The sequence below is a fragment of the Exophiala aquamarina genome (assembly GCF_000709125.1).
Source record: "Exophiala aquamarina CBS 119918 chromosome Unknown aczIA-supercont1.5, whole genome shotgun sequence".
NCBI classification, from domain to species: domain Eukaryota; kingdom Fungi; phylum Ascomycota; class Eurotiomycetes; order Chaetothyriales; family Herpotrichiellaceae; genus Exophiala; species Exophiala aquamarina.
In genome coordinates, this window is record NW_013550583.1 from 187202 (window position 1) to 203731 (window position 16530).

The 16530-nt window shown below is 49.6% G+C and overlaps 6 protein-coding genes across 6 annotated transcripts; 2 read left to right on the forward strand and 4 right to left on the reverse strand.

Moving 5' to 3' along the window:
- Nucleotides 1–765: 765 nt before the first annotated feature.
- Nucleotides 766–4917, reverse strand: A1O9_06741 (uncharacterized protein; the record flags this gene model as incomplete). Its single annotated transcript, XM_013403689.1, has 1 exon — nt 766–4917. One exon carries the CDS (start codon nt 4915–4917, stop codon nt 766–768), a length of 4152 nt encoding a protein of 1383 aa, XP_013259143.1.
- A 1040-nt stretch (nt 4918–5957) lies between these two features.
- A1O9_06742 (uncharacterized protein) lies at nt 5958–6824 on the forward strand (the record flags this gene model as incomplete). The annotated part of the gene is made up of 1 exon (XM_013403690.1): nt 5958–6824. The coding sequence occupies one exon, from the start codon at nt 5958–5960 to the stop codon at nt 6822–6824; it is 867 nt and encodes a 288-aa protein (XP_013259144.1).
- A 541-nt stretch (nt 6825–7365) lies between these two features.
- Nucleotides 7366–10236, reverse strand: A1O9_06743 (histidinol dehydrogenase; the record flags this gene model as incomplete). Its single annotated transcript, XM_013403691.1, has 1 exon — nt 7366–10236. The coding sequence occupies one exon, from the start codon at nt 10234–10236 to the stop codon at nt 7366–7368; it is 2871 nt and encodes a 956-aa protein (XP_013259145.1).
- A 1478-nt stretch (nt 10237–11714) lies between these two features.
- A1O9_06744 (uncharacterized protein) lies at nt 11715–12036 on the reverse strand (the record flags this gene model as incomplete). The annotated part of the gene is made up of 1 exon (XM_013403692.1): nt 11715–12036. A coding segment is annotated over one exon (321 nt), but the record flags the coding sequence as incomplete, so codon positions are not given.
- Nucleotides 12037–12959: 923 nt separating this feature from the next.
- On the reverse strand, nt 12960–13788 carry A1O9_06745 (uncharacterized protein; the record flags this gene model as incomplete). The annotated part of the gene is made up of 2 exons (XM_013403693.1): nt 12960–13514; nt 13570–13788. 2 exons carry the CDS (start codon nt 13786–13788, stop codon nt 12960–12962), a joined length of 774 nt encoding a protein of 257 aa, XP_013259147.1.
- Nucleotides 13789–14800: 1012 nt separating this feature from the next.
- Nucleotides 14801–16258, forward strand: A1O9_06746 (uncharacterized protein; the record flags this gene model as incomplete). The annotated part of the gene is made up of 1 exon (XM_013403694.1): nt 14801–16258. The coding sequence occupies one exon, from the start codon at nt 14801–14803 to the stop codon at nt 16256–16258; it is 1458 nt and encodes a 485-aa protein (XP_013259148.1).
- Nucleotides 16259–16530: the final 272 nt, after the last annotated feature.

A 16530-nucleotide genomic window follows, 5' to 3' on the forward strand; every position in this document is an offset into this window, starting at 1 on the left:
AGATGGCAACACGGCACAGGATCGGGATAGACGAGACGTCCCCGGATACCGGGGAACGCGTGCCTCCTGAGCTGGTTGTCGAGCTGTATTTCGACTACGAAGGTCACACCCCTGGTTCGGCAAGGCTGGAGTCGAATAAAATCTTCTACGCCGTGCTTGCACGGCGTAGGGTTGAAAGGCAGCGGGAAAAGATCAGCAGTGTCTTGGGTTGACAATAATGATGTTGGGGGAAACTTCGGAGGCATTAATTCACCCAGAGATCTTTGAGCACAATATCCAGACATTGATGCCTGAAGGTGAGAAGAGTGTGCATCGTCACAGAGGTGGGCCGCCCGGTCGTTGGTTACAGATTACTTGCTTCTCCTGAAACACAATGTAGAGTTGAAAGAGTTCAGAAATTTGGTAGCAACCCTCGTGATCTCCTTGGGCAATTTCACAGTATACTAATTTGATATGACCATTCCCTAACCATAAAGTCCAAGAGATGAAGACATCAACACCTCATCCTTCCACGAAGACGCCAGGCTGAACGAGGGCTTTGGCTCCAGTGCAGCGCTAAGAAATTGGCATAGCAAGCTAACTCAGCTTCTCATCCACATCAAACTTCATGTCACGTCCATATTTATACCCAAATTCCAATTCTTATTAGTACCTTCATAAGACCATTGACAGCGAAAGTTCTGAGCGACATGCCAAATAAACACTGGCAATTCACTGCATGCAGAGTAGCAATCTTTATCCAGCCGTTCCCAAATTAGATTTATCTCATCGTCGAATCACACTTGGCCCCGTCATTCTCCCTCCACCCGATAGGAGACTTGTTCTGACAATCATCTCTGCAGCCGCCGCCGCAGCAAGACGCTCCTTTTGTCTAGAGCGATCTCTCAAGTACCCTCCAGCCTCGGGTCTCATTCTGAGAATTCTTAGAATCATGTCATCATTTGGTTCAGCCTGCGCGGCCTTCCACTTCTCCTCCTTCGCCTTTCGCATGGTCCCAAGATTTCGGCTCATCATTATACTCTTAGCACGCCGAGCACCTGCCATATTTCCAGGCTGTAGAAGACCCCCACCCCCTACTTGGCCCAGACTAGCTGGAGCAGACACTCTCGACCGATGCGCTTGTTGATTTGCTGCTGTTGTGGAGGCCATCCGTTCGGATTCTCGAATTAAAGAGTCTGTTGGCTCAGTATAGAAGAAGTTGAGCATCTGCAATTCATGATATTTCGGGTTCTTTAACACGTTGACGGGAACCCCATTTGCCTCTCCAGTCTCCTCGTCGACAGCATGGAAGAACTCGAAAAGACTTTGCAGCCATTTATAAACAACATCAATCTCTTGCTGAGTCAACGGTTTTTGCTGTGAAGGCTTGTCCGAGAGAGGTGGGACGAGAAGGCTCTCTACCGTTGTCAAGACCTCTTTCCACAGCCGAGTCATCACTGCAATCATAGCGTCGGGAGTAAGCGTCTGTTGCATGATGGCGAAATTGTCATCAAAGTAGTCGAACAGTGGCTTTAGAGCGTTGATAACCTCCGTATCAGTTGGCATAGCAGCACTCGGGACCATGGATGTGCGATTCCTTGCAAAATATGAGGATACACTGGATATTGATATCCCACGATTGAGAAGCAACCGAAGAGCTCGTCGTGACAAGCAATGATTAATATATGCGGACAGCTTATCCGTTATACGTCGAGTCATGTCTCGTTGCGTACGTTGGAGGCATCTGAACGCCTTCCCGAAATAGAACTGAATGTCGTCCCGTTCACCTTCCATACTTACTCGAACCAGGAGGCGACCCTGAGTATCCAAGTCTAGCCAGTATTCGCGAGGTAGAAAGTCACTGAAATGGGCTGGGTCAAGCTTTAGAGATGTTCTTCCGACATAATCGTGGTCTCCCACGGCATCCCAATCCCAGATTGTTGCAATCAGATTGAGCGGACCCTGAGTAGTGATGTCCACAGATTCGTCCCAACGAGGATTTAGATTTCGATAGACAATCCTGCTTTTAGACAGACGCTTCTGATATTCGTCGGTAAGGACGACATAGGGGTCACTAAATCCGTTGACGTCACACGCTTTCAGATCCTCGGCTTCAACAATTTTAATGCTGAAGACGTAATTTGTTGCTTTTCGAGGCCGTTGGGCTGCGGGTGGTTGGTATTTCTTGACCACTTCTGCACAACCATCCACATTGACCTCTGCTTCCAATTTGTCCCACTGATGAATTGCAAAAGAAATGTCATTAAGCTTGACAAATGACTGGGGATAGAACTGGAAGGGCTCAACCCTTTCTTTGTTGTTCCAGGTATCCTTGGCCAGCTGCATCCACTTCTCTTGTCTTGTCATGTTGGCAGCGGCTTCTTGTTCAGGAGTCAATCTGTCCATCTCCTTGGTAAACATTTGATCAAGAAGTTCGCAGTATCTTCTCACACCATCGCCGATTGATTTGGCCAAGGCTGTCATGAACTTGGCGTAGCTGAGATCATCGTCCCAGTTGAGTTGAGCCACCTGATCGACTACCTGGTTGAAAGACTGGTAGATGTCTATCACAGAAGTGGAGTGACGTTCATCTTCTGTAGGCACCTGGTCAGGGTGCTGAGTCCTAACCGCGAAGGTGTCGTGCTTGACAGCGTTTTCGACCCAACCAATAACTTGTCCCTCAGTCGACCGAATCCACTTCCAGACGAACTCAGCCAAGAGATCTTCAATCTTATAGGGAAATGGGGTTCCCGGCAAAGCATCGCTGTGCACACGACGAAACTCGCTCAGGTCCTTGTACAAATCGAAACCATCCTGAATTGGGATTTCAGATTGGGTCTTCTCTGCAAGGATCAAAATCTGCTCGACCATTGCCTTAGAGTCCTCTCCGAAAGCTGGCAGAGTAGATTGCAGCAGGATCATCAGCGGGTTAATACCAAGGATCTCTGGGTTTTTCCTGAATCTCTTCTGAATCTTTTCTGCGAGTTTCAGAAGCGCCTTGGCCAGCTGTTGAATATGGTAGAATTCCCACTTGTCGTCTTCTTGAGGTAGTTCACGAGCGAGTATCATATTGTACATTTTCCTAGCTTCGGCTGTCAATCCTTCGATCGCAGCATGTTTAAAGTCGTCGAAATCCTCCGAGCCCTGAGCAAAACTTGGGTCATTCCGGATGTGTTCGTCAATAATGGCCATAATAGCTCCAAGTTGTGGTAATTGAGCCTTGTCAGCATAAGACGTCAATATCACATCATATAACCGCTGAAGCAGTGCATTGTACAGTGCGGTGAGCAATTTCCCCATGAGAGCAAAATCCGAGATTGTCCAATTATAACGATCGTACAACGCCGAGGTCATGATCAAGGAGTTCCTCTTGTTCTTTGCATCTTCCTGAGGAGGTTCCTTGACATAGTTGAAGGCTGCATCCAGCATTTCTAGACTGATAGCCTGCTCAGCGAATTTTTCGCGCACAACATCCAGAAACAGTACGATGCGGGTGAATTTTGGAATGCGCCATCTCAATGCAATTTCGTTCAACAATTCAGCAGTCTTCTTTGAGAATAATTGGCCGTTTTCCAGGCCACTGGGAGCGTCGTCCGTTTTGTCATTGAGTTCATGATTAAGAGCCTGGAGGAGGACAAAGCGGAACATGGCTCTAGGATTAGAAGGGATAAAAGTGTAGATTTGTGATGCATCGCCATTGACTTGAGAGGCAGCAGATTCGGCTGAGTTCAAATCGAGAGCGCCCAAATCCACCGGTAGATCGAGCACGTAGGAAGAGGAATCAGTGGGCTGAGAGAGAGAGCGAGAAACTTCTGCGTAATGTGCATCATTTGGGCTGGTGGACGAACTCTGGGAATTGAAAGTTGGCAAGCTTCCGCCAGGAGTACTCTTAGCCAACTGGGGATTGGATTGCATAATGGCCAGCATCATCTGAGACAGTTCTGGGCTTTCGTTCTTCTTCCATGTTTCGTATGCTTCGTGAGTGTCAAAGTCCTCGGCGTTTAAAGTCAACTTAGTCCCAAGGGTTAGATGCTGCTGATATGTCTTCAAGTCTTGCAAAGCGGCCTTCTCGGTCCACACAGGCTTGTTCTTGGTGATATCAGATTGTAACATGGTGTTTGTAAGACCAAAGACTTTGCCCACCACTTGCACCAAAGGCATATCTTTGACTTCGTATGACAAGGGCACGACCTCTTCGACCATCTTGAACTCTCCATTGCTTTGAGAAGTGGCAAGATTCTCATCACCTTTTAGTAGCTTTGATTCTAGCGTGGCTAGGCGTGAGGCCAGATCAGGCTTGTCCTTGGCCCAATCGCGGTCCTTCAAGATCAAGGTCAGGAGTCGAACGAAGAGAGCTACATGCCGGTCGACCATACGCTTGACCCCATCATCACCGGGGGGTTTCCCCTTCTGTAGCTCTTTTGTTGCATTGGAGAAGAAAATGAGGACTAGATCCTCCGCTCTCCGATCGGCCTCCATACGTTTTTTAAAAGCGGGATCAGACAGGGCGTTGAGGAAAATGGCAAAGATACGCTTGACCAAGGCATCTTGGTATTCAGGGCGCTTCTCCCGGCCGATTAAGATGCCCTGCAGCCTCTTCTCCAGCTCTTTGACAAAGTCATGTGGAAACCTCGCGCTTTTGGAGTCTCGAACGACAGTGAAGTCATTCATAAGATCATGGAAAGAAGTAGAGGAATTGGCACGCGTGACGGGAGGCTTTGTTTCGACATGGCGCTTCCTAGTCGTTCGGGGCTGAAGCAGATAGGAGAGGTAAGCAACTTTTAATGCGTATAAGTATGCGTCATTTGCGGTAACAGATTTGCGGCGAGGGTTGGAGCGGTCCCTCGAGAGATCCCTCGAGAGGTCTCTGGATAGTCTGGATCCATTTCGCAGGCTGTTCACGCTCCGATTAGGCGGCCGGTGGGAGGGTTGGGACATGTGGAGTGCATTAATCGGATTGTGGCCCAAAGTACGTTGACGGCAACAGCGATGAGGATGGTGCGGTGGTTAGGGCTCAAGTGTCGTCTCTGTTCTCCAGTGTCTGGAGAGAACAAGAGAAAGAATGAGTGACCTGGATCAGAGTGTGCGTGTGTGGTGGTGGTGGTGGTGGTGGTGGTGTGCAGTCGGAAACGAGTCAGCCTTGTTGGGAACTTGGGAGTGGTTATTCTGAGACTGAGACTGAAGGCCCGATCGGGCTGCGCCTTCCTTGCCTCGACACTCTTTCCTGCGGCTGTCAGGCTCGTCCAGGTAATAAGCGGGGAAATTTGGAGGGGACGGGCGGTGACGAAGTTTTGGGCAGCGACCCAGCGAGTGGATTCGAATTAAAAGGAGGCGAGTTGAGATAATGAATCTGGAATATGGTAAGAGGGGTGTAAGATGATGGGGATACAAATACTACATGCAAGTCTCAGTGTACGAGTAGCTCAAGTTCTTGTCTTGCTGGAGTAATGTGAGGAGGATGATGTAGCCTGCAGGTCTGTTTCAAGTTTCAGTTTGCTGCTGCATCCCTCACCTGCATCGTGGCCCGTGACTCGTGGAATCCTGGATTCGTGGGTTGCTCCTGCCTTACAGGTCTACCCCCAAGCTAACGCGTGACTGCCCAAATGAGTCCAAAGTCACATGTCACCCTTTCTCCTCATGTTCCCTTTCACCGCAACTGCTGTTGACGAGCCTAAGGTATGAAGGCTGGCAACAGAATACATTGTCCGAAGCCCGGTACTGGATCGATGATCTGCCACTACCACCCTTGTTATCACTGTCAATATTCCTATGTTCCCAAGTCGACGTCTGCATCGCAGGCATGGAACTCGTGCTCGGAATGTCATGTCCGCCTCGTGCCAATGCCGAGGTAGGTTGGCGAGATATTAGCCTTAGGTGCTTATCATCTTTAGGTGTCCCGTACTTTCCCAGAGTCGCATCTACGCTCTCAACCCTGCCAAACTCGCCGCGTTAAATATATCCAAGCAATATCCCAAAATATGTTAATCAAAGATCGCACGTTCATCATATCCGGCGGATCAAGTGGCCTCGGCCTTGCGACCGTCATTACACTGTTGCAAAACGGTGCCAATGTCTCCATCCTCGACCTCAACCCTCCCTCTTCAGAAGCCACATCGCAATTTGACTCTTCACGTATCCTCTTCTCCAAGACTGACGTTTCATCCACTTCCTCGCTCCAAGCTGCAGTCAACAGTACTTTAAAATGGATTCAGGACTCCACTTCCAAGCCCCTTGCTGGCACCGTCTGCTCTGCGGGAATCGGGACCGCAGCTCTTAGCTTACCAAAACAGCCTCCCAATGCCACGCACGACACAGTCAAATACATGGACATGGCTCAGTTCGACAGGACTATCGCTATCAATGTTCGAGGTACAGTGGATTTAATACGCCTGACCCTCCCTCACCTTGCTTTGAACGAGCCCTGGGGCGAAGACGGAGAGCGTGGTGTCATCATTGTCGTCTCTTCTGTCGCAGCATTCGAAGGACAAGTTGGACAACTGGCCTACAGCGCCAGCAAAGGTGCGTGCCGGAGTATCGTTCTACCATTAGCGAGAGAACTTGGCCAGAAGGCGGGCATCCGAGTCCTAGGCATTGCCCCCGGCGCTTTCCAGACAGGAATGACCATGCCCAAAAACCCACCACCTCAAAAAGCAGACCAAGCTGCCAAACACAGAGAAAGCACCGGGAACCGTACAGCCGCCAATTCCGAGATGGTCCAATATCCCAAGCGTATGGGTAAGGCAGAGGAATTCGCGAGGTTGGTTCGGGACATGATAGAGAATCCTATGTTAAATGGTGAGGTTGTCAGACTTGACGGGGCCGTGAGAATGCCAACCAGGTTATGAACTTGTGATAGGTGGTCAGCATAAAAGGGCTCATTCGTACGAAATATCTCTTCTTACGGTCTGGTGAGACCAGTTTCGAACGCAGCCAGACCCTCAGCTAAGTAATGATACTTACAAGACGAAATGAGATCCTCCTTCATCTACGGAAAATGCCCAGGAAAGTCACGCAAGGGAACGCCCGTGGTCACACAGCTTCATCTACCAGTCGGTCCCACATTACTGAGCAGTGGAAACCGAACAAATGCAAGCCGACACAAGGTTTGACTGGGAAAGATCAAAATATAAAAAAACCCGCGTCACATAATGATACTGACACCAACCACGCGCTCATATCATGTTCCTCGATAAAAACAGTATCAGTATCAATAAAAATTCTGTTTAATCGCGAGATATCTGACATCTACTTTTGTAATAGGATATGACCTCGGCAATGTCATACATAGAAAGACGCTGATCGTGTTGAACTCCAAGGTACCACTGAATTAGCTCGCCATCACCAGAGCCCCATCTGACTAAATGCCAAGAAACAACGTCCAAGCACTCAAGTCTTCTGAGCCAAAGCACCAAGAGTGGCCTTTACCCCCGTCTGCACAGCCGTGGCCACAGCGGCCGGCGCGAACTGGGTTTGGACACCAGGTCGCTGCTCGCTTCTTTCCGGTTGCGGTTGTGGAACAACATCACCCTTATCCTCCGCGACTGGAGCCACGCGCTTCTCGACATATCCCAGTCGTTCCATCCTTAACTCCATCGCGCGGCGATGTGCATCGAGACCCTCCACCCTAGCGAGTTCCATCACTGCGAAGCCGACCTGGCCGACCCCTTGCTCGGTGACTTCAGAGCTGGTAATGTTCTTCATGAAACTGCCTAGATTGACGCCGCTGTATTGTCGTGCGTAGCCGTAGGTCGGGAGGCTGTGGTTGACGCCCGCGCTGTAGTCGCCCACGCTCTCCGGCGTCCACTGGCCCAGGAACACGGAGCCCGCATTTTGTATGTCTGGGAGTGCCGAGTGTGGATTGGCGGTCTGCAGGATCAAGTGCTCTGGTGCATAGTGATTTGACCATTTTAGGGCTTCGGCAAGGTTGCGTACCGAGATCGTGATTGAGTGTTCGATTGCTCCGCGCACAATGTCAACTCGTGGTAGTTCATGTGCTTGTTTGTGCACTTCGTCTTCGATGGCTTGCAGCTGCTGATCGTCCAAGTCGACGGCAATCAGCACGACCTGACTATCTGTGCCGTGCTCGGCTTGTGAGAGCAGATCACTTGCCACAAACGCTGGATCGGCCGTTTTGTCGGCTACGACGAGAACCTCTGACGGGCCAGCCGGCATGTCTATCGAGACGGCTGCAGACGTATCGTTGGAGACGATCATCTTTGCAGCTGTCACGAACTGATTTCCAGGTCCAAGGATCTTGTCGACTTTGGTGATCGACTCGGTGCCATAAGCCATAGCAGCAATAGCCTGTGCCCCGCCCGCCAAAACTATTGCTTCGGCTCCCACCTTGTGTGCAATATAGACGATCTCCGGAGTGATTGTGCCATCCGACCGCGGGGGAGTTGCGAGGACAATATTCTTGCATCCAGCAGCCATGGCCGGAACACCAAGCATGAGAGCTGTGGAGGGTAGAACGGCAGTGCCACCTGGAATATAGAGGCCGACCTTCTCGATCGGTCTTGAGAACCGTGAGCAAGTGACGCCAGGCATTGTATCAACCACCAGTGGACCTGATGATTTCTGCGCAGAGTGGAATTTCAGGATGTTGTCGTAGGAGGTATTGATGGCCTTTATTGTCTCTTCTGGGAGCTGCATAAGAGATTCCGAGAATGGTGCTTTAAGCACGGGAGCTTTCAGTGATGTTGCCTTCTCGAATTTGTGGGTGTATTTCAAGACAGCAGAGTCGCCCTTCGCGCGGACATCCGCAATGATCGGTTGGACAAGCGACATGATCTTTTCGTTCGATTTCTGAGAGGGTCGCTGTAGAGCAGACTTCAGGATATCGTCAGAGAAGGTTTGTGAGGTCGAGTAACGTTTCATTTGTATCCGTCCGGAAATAGTGCCCGCTGCATCTGAGCGCGACGTGGGCACAGAGGCTGCTTCTTTGAGCTCTTCATCCTGATGGTCATTGGCACCATTCGTTCCTGGTTGTTGCTCTGTCTCACTAGTGGGCTTCTCATCAACATACTGGGGTTTTGCGTCGCCCTTCCTCCGTTTGACTTTGAGGCTCTTCAGATCTAGGTTTCTCTCAATATCCTCCATGGTGACATCCGCAGCTACACATCTTGCAAGCGCAAAGTATAATAGATCAGCCGCCTCCGATGCAATCTCTTCCTTCGTTGTTGCTTCACAAAGCTCGTCGGCTTCCTCCTTGATCTTGGCGTTTACTAGCTTTGGGTCGTTGAAGAGTCGATTAGTATATGATCCGGCGGGAGCATCAATCTTCCTCTCCTGCAGCGTCCGTTGCAGTCTCGATAATCCCGAAACCTTGCCCCAGCATGACATTGTGCCCAGATGACAGAACCCTCGGCCCTTTTGGTGGACTTTAAAGATCAGACAGTCCTTGTCACAATCAAATCCCATGCTAATAAGTTCTTGAGTATCTCCGCTTGAGGCGCCTTTGTGCCACAGACCTCTTTTACGACTCTGATACACTCCTGCTCCGGTTTTCAAAGCCTCCGCTACACTCTCCTTGCTGCTCCACACCAATCCTAGAGCCACGTCACGTTCGTCCACAACAGTTGTCGCATAGAGGCCGGTCTTCCGGTCAGCGGTCGCGCCGGCAAGCACTAAATCCACAGCTGGAATTAATTTCTGGTCTGAATCCTTGGATGGGTCGAAAGTCAAAGATTTGGAGGAAATTATCAGGGCATTCCCAGGATATTCATGGAGAAGATGTCGCCCGCCAGTCTCCCGGGTTACGGTGACAAAAATCGTCTGATCTGGGCTGGGTGGATAATTTCCAAGCTCTTTCAGAACTACATCGACGTACTCATTACCCTTGTCCCCGTCGAATGCCCATTCTGTGTTCTTCCATGTCGGGTTGGCTTGGAGGAAGGAGTTTAATTTGGCCAGGTCGGTTTTAGGATTTTCGAGAGAAATGGTAAGAACCAGTCGATCAGGCGATATCGTCTGCTCCTGGGACAAAGCTTTCAGCTGCTCGAAAGTGACAAAGATCTTGGACGCTCCATTATTGAGTATATCGACCACACTGTCCCAACTTTTGAGCTTTCGGACATCAAAGAGGATCGCTAGCTTGGAGAAATTCTGGCGCAAAAAGGAAAGACTTGAATCAAAATTCTCCGGAGTAATCTCAACGAGTGCCTGACCGAAGTAAGCTACCTGATCCAGAGTCAGGCCATTGGAGTTTGGCTTCGAGATCTCCTCTGGATCGATGGACACTAGCAGTCCTAATCCCATTTTTGGGCCGTTTGTTGGGCTATAGAAGATGGTGATAAAGTAGGAGAGGGACGAGGGAGGAAGTTGGGCCCAAGAAAAGGAGTTGAGGGCCCAAGGTGGTTTGATCGGTCTAAATGCAAAGGCTCTCAACGGTTGACTCAATCGCAGATGCGGGCAATTGAAAAAAATGGCGATGAGGGGATTGGTTGCTCGATAAGATAAGCTGGCCGAAAACGGCAGCTAAGCCGGCTCGAGGGGCCTCTCCGCAATCTCTACTTGTATGAATCCCGCTGTATCATCCCAACTTCCCAACGACATCTTCACCCATCTCCTGACTCTGCGAGAACCGCTTCATCAGAGTGATGATGATTGACGGGGCTCAATATCGAAGACGACAACACCCAAAAGGACTCTACTGTCTTGGTTGTTGCCTTACATCAACTTCCCGCCTTGCTCTCCATCTTTGATACAGTTTCTTCCCCTTCATCCCAACCATCTCGAGTATCCTTTGGTATCCAAACCAGCAAAATGGAGATAAGTATTGCAGCTGCCGCAAGGCAAATTCCAAGGTAAAGTGCATGCCTGAATCCTCCAACCACGTCTCTTCCCCCATCATTCGTATATGCCTCGACAGTCGCTGCAAAACCAAGACCTATACTCAATCCGTACGACGCTAGTGTTCCAACAAGTGACCCGGCGATGCCTTGATGCTTTCTTTTCGCTGCATTGCTTGATATGATCTGAGCCGTGTAAATGTGAAGTCCGGGCCAAGAGCCATGATAATTAAGGCTGGGAAAGTCTGTGCCCAGTATGTCTGCTGGGGGAGGCTGAGTAGCAGCAAGTGTTCGTCGACACAACTGATGCTATCCCCCCTGTTGCCATAGTATATTCCGCAGGAACATCCCTGACGATCTTCCCACTGGCCACCGCCGCGAGAGCTCCACATACTGCCAAAGTGGTGAATGCTGCACCATTAGCAAGCATTGTGTACCCACGAATTTCGGAATTCCAGATTGCAATAGGCCAAATAGCAATCCCCACTGCCATGAATATGAAGAATGTTGCTGTGATCATGACAGCGAATGATGGAGCCACCCAAATTTCAAAGTGGGAGGATGGGCTGCGTTGCAAACTTCCATTCCCAGACCATGAACACTGTGAAGTGCAAAATGGAAACGATAAGGAGAGCATATTCGTAAGGCTCATCCCATCCAACGGCAGGAGATTGACTATTAATGAAATCAGCATCAAATGTTGCAAACACCGAAAGACTGTCTTACTTCCAAACGAAATTGAACAAGATCATGCCAGCAGTACCTAAGTAAGCCCCGAGGTAATCAAATAACCGTTTCTATCAAATGGTTCTTTCTCGCCTGGGATGACGACGAAGAAGAACAGGGTGAACACGGAGGCCCCCAGCATGGCACTAAAGCAATCTCAGTCAGCAATGCTCATGCTCGTATTTCTTGGAAACCAAAGACATACAGGAAAAAGAACAGCTACTTCCAAGGCAGCAACTGTCCCAAGAAACCAGGAAGAACACTTCCGCCTGCAGCTCCAATCGGGGCCAATGCACCGAACATGCTGACGGTAATATTTCTCATGCGACCTGGTGGAAACTGGATAGTTGAGAGCAATTGAATTCGGAACTATGAACGCGCCACCAATGCCGGTCAATCCGCGCATCACGCACAAGGCAATGAAATTCCACATGAATCCCGAGATCAAGCAAAATAGAACCCAAAGTGGTCCGGCGATGAGTACGATCTTCTTGTGACCAAAGATCATGCCAAGCCTTCCGCCCATCAGGACAAATGCCCCCCTGCGTCAGTCTTGTGCAAGAATCAGTTCGACAAGGCTAAGAAGCGAGGCTTTGATGGCTCACGGGTAGCTGGCGGCAATCCAAAGCGCTTGATACTGGTTCACCCCAAGATCTGACCCGATCAATATCGCCCTATTTATTCCCGGGCCAAAAGGTATCATCTGGGGACAGAAATCAGCCTCACTCTGCGTTTCTTAGGAGACTGTTGCATTCCACTTACTTGGACGAACTGCGTTACTATCGTTGCCGCCAGCAGCAGCCCCCGGGTCATGCTGAGCTGATGCTCTTTTGTGTTCACTGCTGCGCTCTCCATGAGGACCTTTTCTGCTGAAGTCGTTGGGTGTTGGGATTCCAGATACCGGCGTCGAGGAGTATAGAAGGATCGAAGGAACCCCCCTGCCACAAAATCTTCTTCAAGAATGATGGAAATACCATCAATATCCGGAGATTAGTATATGTTCGTCGTAACGAATAGCAAAGGTTGGACTCCTACCCTGTCGTGATTGCTGATCTTCACCCAGAATAGAGATCAGAATGCGCACATTGTCTACTGATCAGAAATCGAATTTGATGGGATGGGCGGCTCTTTCACGGCAATAAAAGGTGTCGACTCCCCTGAAAATCATTAGTGAACTGTAATTTCTAGCTTCTCGAGAAGCTCTCACTTCACGCCGTCGCGGACTCATTTCGATCCGTGGTATAGCAGCCCAGACATGGCGTTGTATTAGCAATTCTTGCATTTATAGACAATTCTCATCACGCCTTAGGATACCACCGACGGACGTCAGTTGATGAGTGGTCAGGATGCATCTGGCGAAAAGCTGTCAAGCGATTGTTGATTAACCGCCTCTCTGGACAATCGCAGTGTTTGCGAGGGATGTGCCAGAACTCACAGCTTTTACAGGTGAGATCTAGCTTCTTATCACCCGCCATACGTGTGAGCTGTGACACTGTAAATCATCATGCCAAACTCATCTACATTCGACAGCCACTGGCCGAGCCTTTGCTGCCTCCTTGCCGAGTTCATGTCAGCGACAGGCCAGAGTTCGCTTACGAGAAACGGCGCCTCTATCCATTCAGTCAAATGTTGATTATATGCCATATTCCAGGAATTGCGATTGCTTGACTCCCAGAGGCGCTTACTCGCTGGGGCGGGTAGTTCTGCGAGTTCTGTTGCAATGAACGATGGTGTACCTAAAGTGAAGTTGACCAAATTATCGAACATGGAGGCCACGAATAAGGTTCGTCGTTTAGCAGAAGCAACAATCCAGGATTCCCAGTCTGGGCGGGTATCTCTCGTCTCAGCTAGACATACAGTGCCTGTCCGAGCAACATCTCCTGCTAGGCCCTGCAATTTAATCATAGCGTCTTGTTCTACGAAGCTCTTCGGTGAGCAATATTCGAAGAAGAGCATCATCGAGTAGAGCAAATATGCCTGTAAAGCAGCCAACATTTCAAGTTCGTTATATTTCGTCCGCTATGAACTCGTCATCCAAAGGTCTCGGGGGGAACCTATGATTTAGGCAGCGTACCTGGTCAAAGAGCCTTGTCATTTGTCTCTCAATGATCTCAGTGACCATGTTTCCAGTCCCAGCAGCCTTATTTGTCCACATACGAGATATGTTGACGCAGTTGACCAATGACTCGCATCTGACAACCTTCATTTGCGCCCAATGAATGAAAGGAGGTGAAGAGTTCTCACCCGCAAACATTGCTGGGTATGATTTAAAAACCTGCGAAACGAACTTCATGGTGGAAGCAGCAAAGGTTTTCGGCCTTTGATCGATCGAAGGCAGTAAGCTCTCGAGCCATCGCGCACGTATTCTGTGCTCATCCACTGCACTGATTAGCTCAATGTGGTCGAAGTTGAGTTCTGCCAACTCGGTCACACTGTTCGAACATGGCTCAAAGGGTGGTTGGCGGATTTGAAGCGCTTCCGGAACGCCGCGGTTCTCCTGATCCTGAATACTGACAGGTGACAAGTATTCATTAGCGGCGTTAGATCCGATGTATGCGCAATCTAGATTTCGATGTCTGCATCTCGAGCATAATGGTCGTTGCAGATCACAACGAACCTTGGCATTGGAACAAGTTAAGCAAGACTTCTTCCTAGACGGGATTGCTTTTGCGGTCATCTTCAATGGCACCTGAGATCTTGTCGTCTGATTCGTTCCAGGAACCGCTTTCAATGATGCTCTAGCAAAATCAGGGGGATAGGATGGAGGACGTGGGATGGTGACGTTCATGGAAGTTGAACATTTCGGAAATCCGTATTTGCCTGTCAAGGTACTCCGGAGTCCGGAGTACATACATATTGTAGGTAGGTCTCTCTTGGTGGCGGTGGCGGTGGATGGCTGAGTGCTTAGCTTCCCAGCCCTCGGGCCACGGGGTTCATTTACATACCGCGAGCGAACACCCAGACCTCAGGGATTTCTCTAATGTGCCTTGCCTTGTGATTTATTCCTTTGCTCAGTCCCAGCGAAGCAGACTTCAAGCGGCATGGCTCAACGTCGCAGCTTGAAGCGTTATCGGTATTCACCTCGGTGCAGCCTAAATATTCTTGCTCAATCATTGAGGTTTCCTACGATATACAATCTCCTCTATGGATCTCCGCCGTAAGTGGCCGCTCGTAAGAGACATACGGGAGTTCCATCCGGAACTCCGAACATCCCTGCCCTTCATTAACTAGGGACATTGTTGATATAACAATGCACGTCTCAAGGAGTAATGAACATCAGATTCCCTTCGATTCGCTTTACAACAATGTCTGCAACCAATACAGCCACACAAAATGACGAGCTGGTGCCCTTCACCATTTTCACCGGAATTCAGAAAGGGCTAATCATTAGCATTGTCTCAATTGTTGCGACCCTGTCCGGCTTTGCTTCAAATATATATTTCCCGGCCATACCTCAGGTTGCTGAAGACCTGCATATCTCGATAAACCTTGTCAATTTAACCGTCACCTGTTACATGATATTTCAAGGTCTGTCGCCTACCATCTGGGCAGCAATGGCGGACTCGAAAGGCCGGCGCCTCACTTTCATCTGCACCCTTTTGATTTTCATCGCGGCGTGCATCGGGCTGGCCGAAACAAAAAGCTATGCACAGCTCCTTGTTCTCCGCTGCTTACAGAGCACTGGTAGTGCAAGCACAATTGCGCTTGGCGCCGGGGTCATTGGGGACATGACCACAAGAAAGGAGCGTGGAGGTCATATGGGTGTCTTTCAAGGTGGCCTATTGCTCCCAGTTGCCATCGGTCCGGTCGTTGGTGGCCTATTATCCGAGCGCTTGAACTGGCTATCGGTATTCTGGTTTCTGTCAATCTATGGGGTCGCTTGTTTAGCACTTATCGTTGTTTTCTTACCAGAGACCTTGAGGTCGATCGTTGGAAACGGCTCAGTGGAAGCCACCGGTTCTGCAAAGTCATTCTTAGGGACCTTCCAGAGGAAAAGATACTTGAAGACAAAGATAGGCTGTGCACCCATGTCTCAGCACTGTCTGGAAAAGCAAAGGAAAATGAATTTCGCGGGACCATTGAAGGTACTGGCTCATCTCAACACTTGCACCTCCGTGTTGTTTGTCGGCGTCCATTATATGGTCTGGCAAATGGTACTCACCGCACTATCAACACTCGCTAAAGAAACCTACCACGTTAGTGAGAGTAAAATAGGTCTGCTATTTTTGGTCAACGGAGTAGGGTCGATTATTGGAACCTTGGTTATAGGGAAGTTTCTTGACTACGACTACCGGAGGATGATTGAGGCATACGGTGGGGTTGAAGAGCGGGTTCCAGCCGAGAAGGCACGATTGCGGACTATTTGGATCTGGAGTGGTGTTCAATGTGTTGCAGTGCTTGTCTTCGGTTGGACTGTGAGGTCACATACGCACATCTCGGTCCCAATCATTGCGCTTTTTGTGCTTGGGTGGACGGCAATATCGATTCAGACCGTGGTGTCAACATTCCTGGTTGATATCCATCCAGATCAAAGTGCATCGGCCACCGCCGCTCTAAATCTTGTACGTTGTCTGTTGGGGGCGGGCGGAACAGCATTCATCAATCCGCTGATCGAGAAAATCAACATCGGGTGGACCTCGACCTTTCTCGCAGCTTTGATGCTACTGCTGAGTGCTGGAACTCTTGTTAAAGTAGTATATGGCTCGGCTGTACGGGCAAAAGCTGCATCTAGGGATGTTGAACAAGGGGAGCGAAGTAGTTAATTGGCAGTCCTTCCAATTTGCTTCGTCATCTCGCTGTGGGCTAGTGAGCAAGGAGAACGAGTCAGACTTAGCTTAAATTCCATGGCTTTATCTGGACCTTATAATGTTATGCCAACCACAAAAACACCGATGCGGGTGGTTAGAACCCAAGGGAAAACCCATATGACTGAAGCTAATTTGCATGTCAATTTGGAAGAGCCAGGCAGACGCCAAGGATCTGCCCCTGTGTTACTAACCCAATACAGACAGCTAAGCGAAACGTCGGCCTCAGT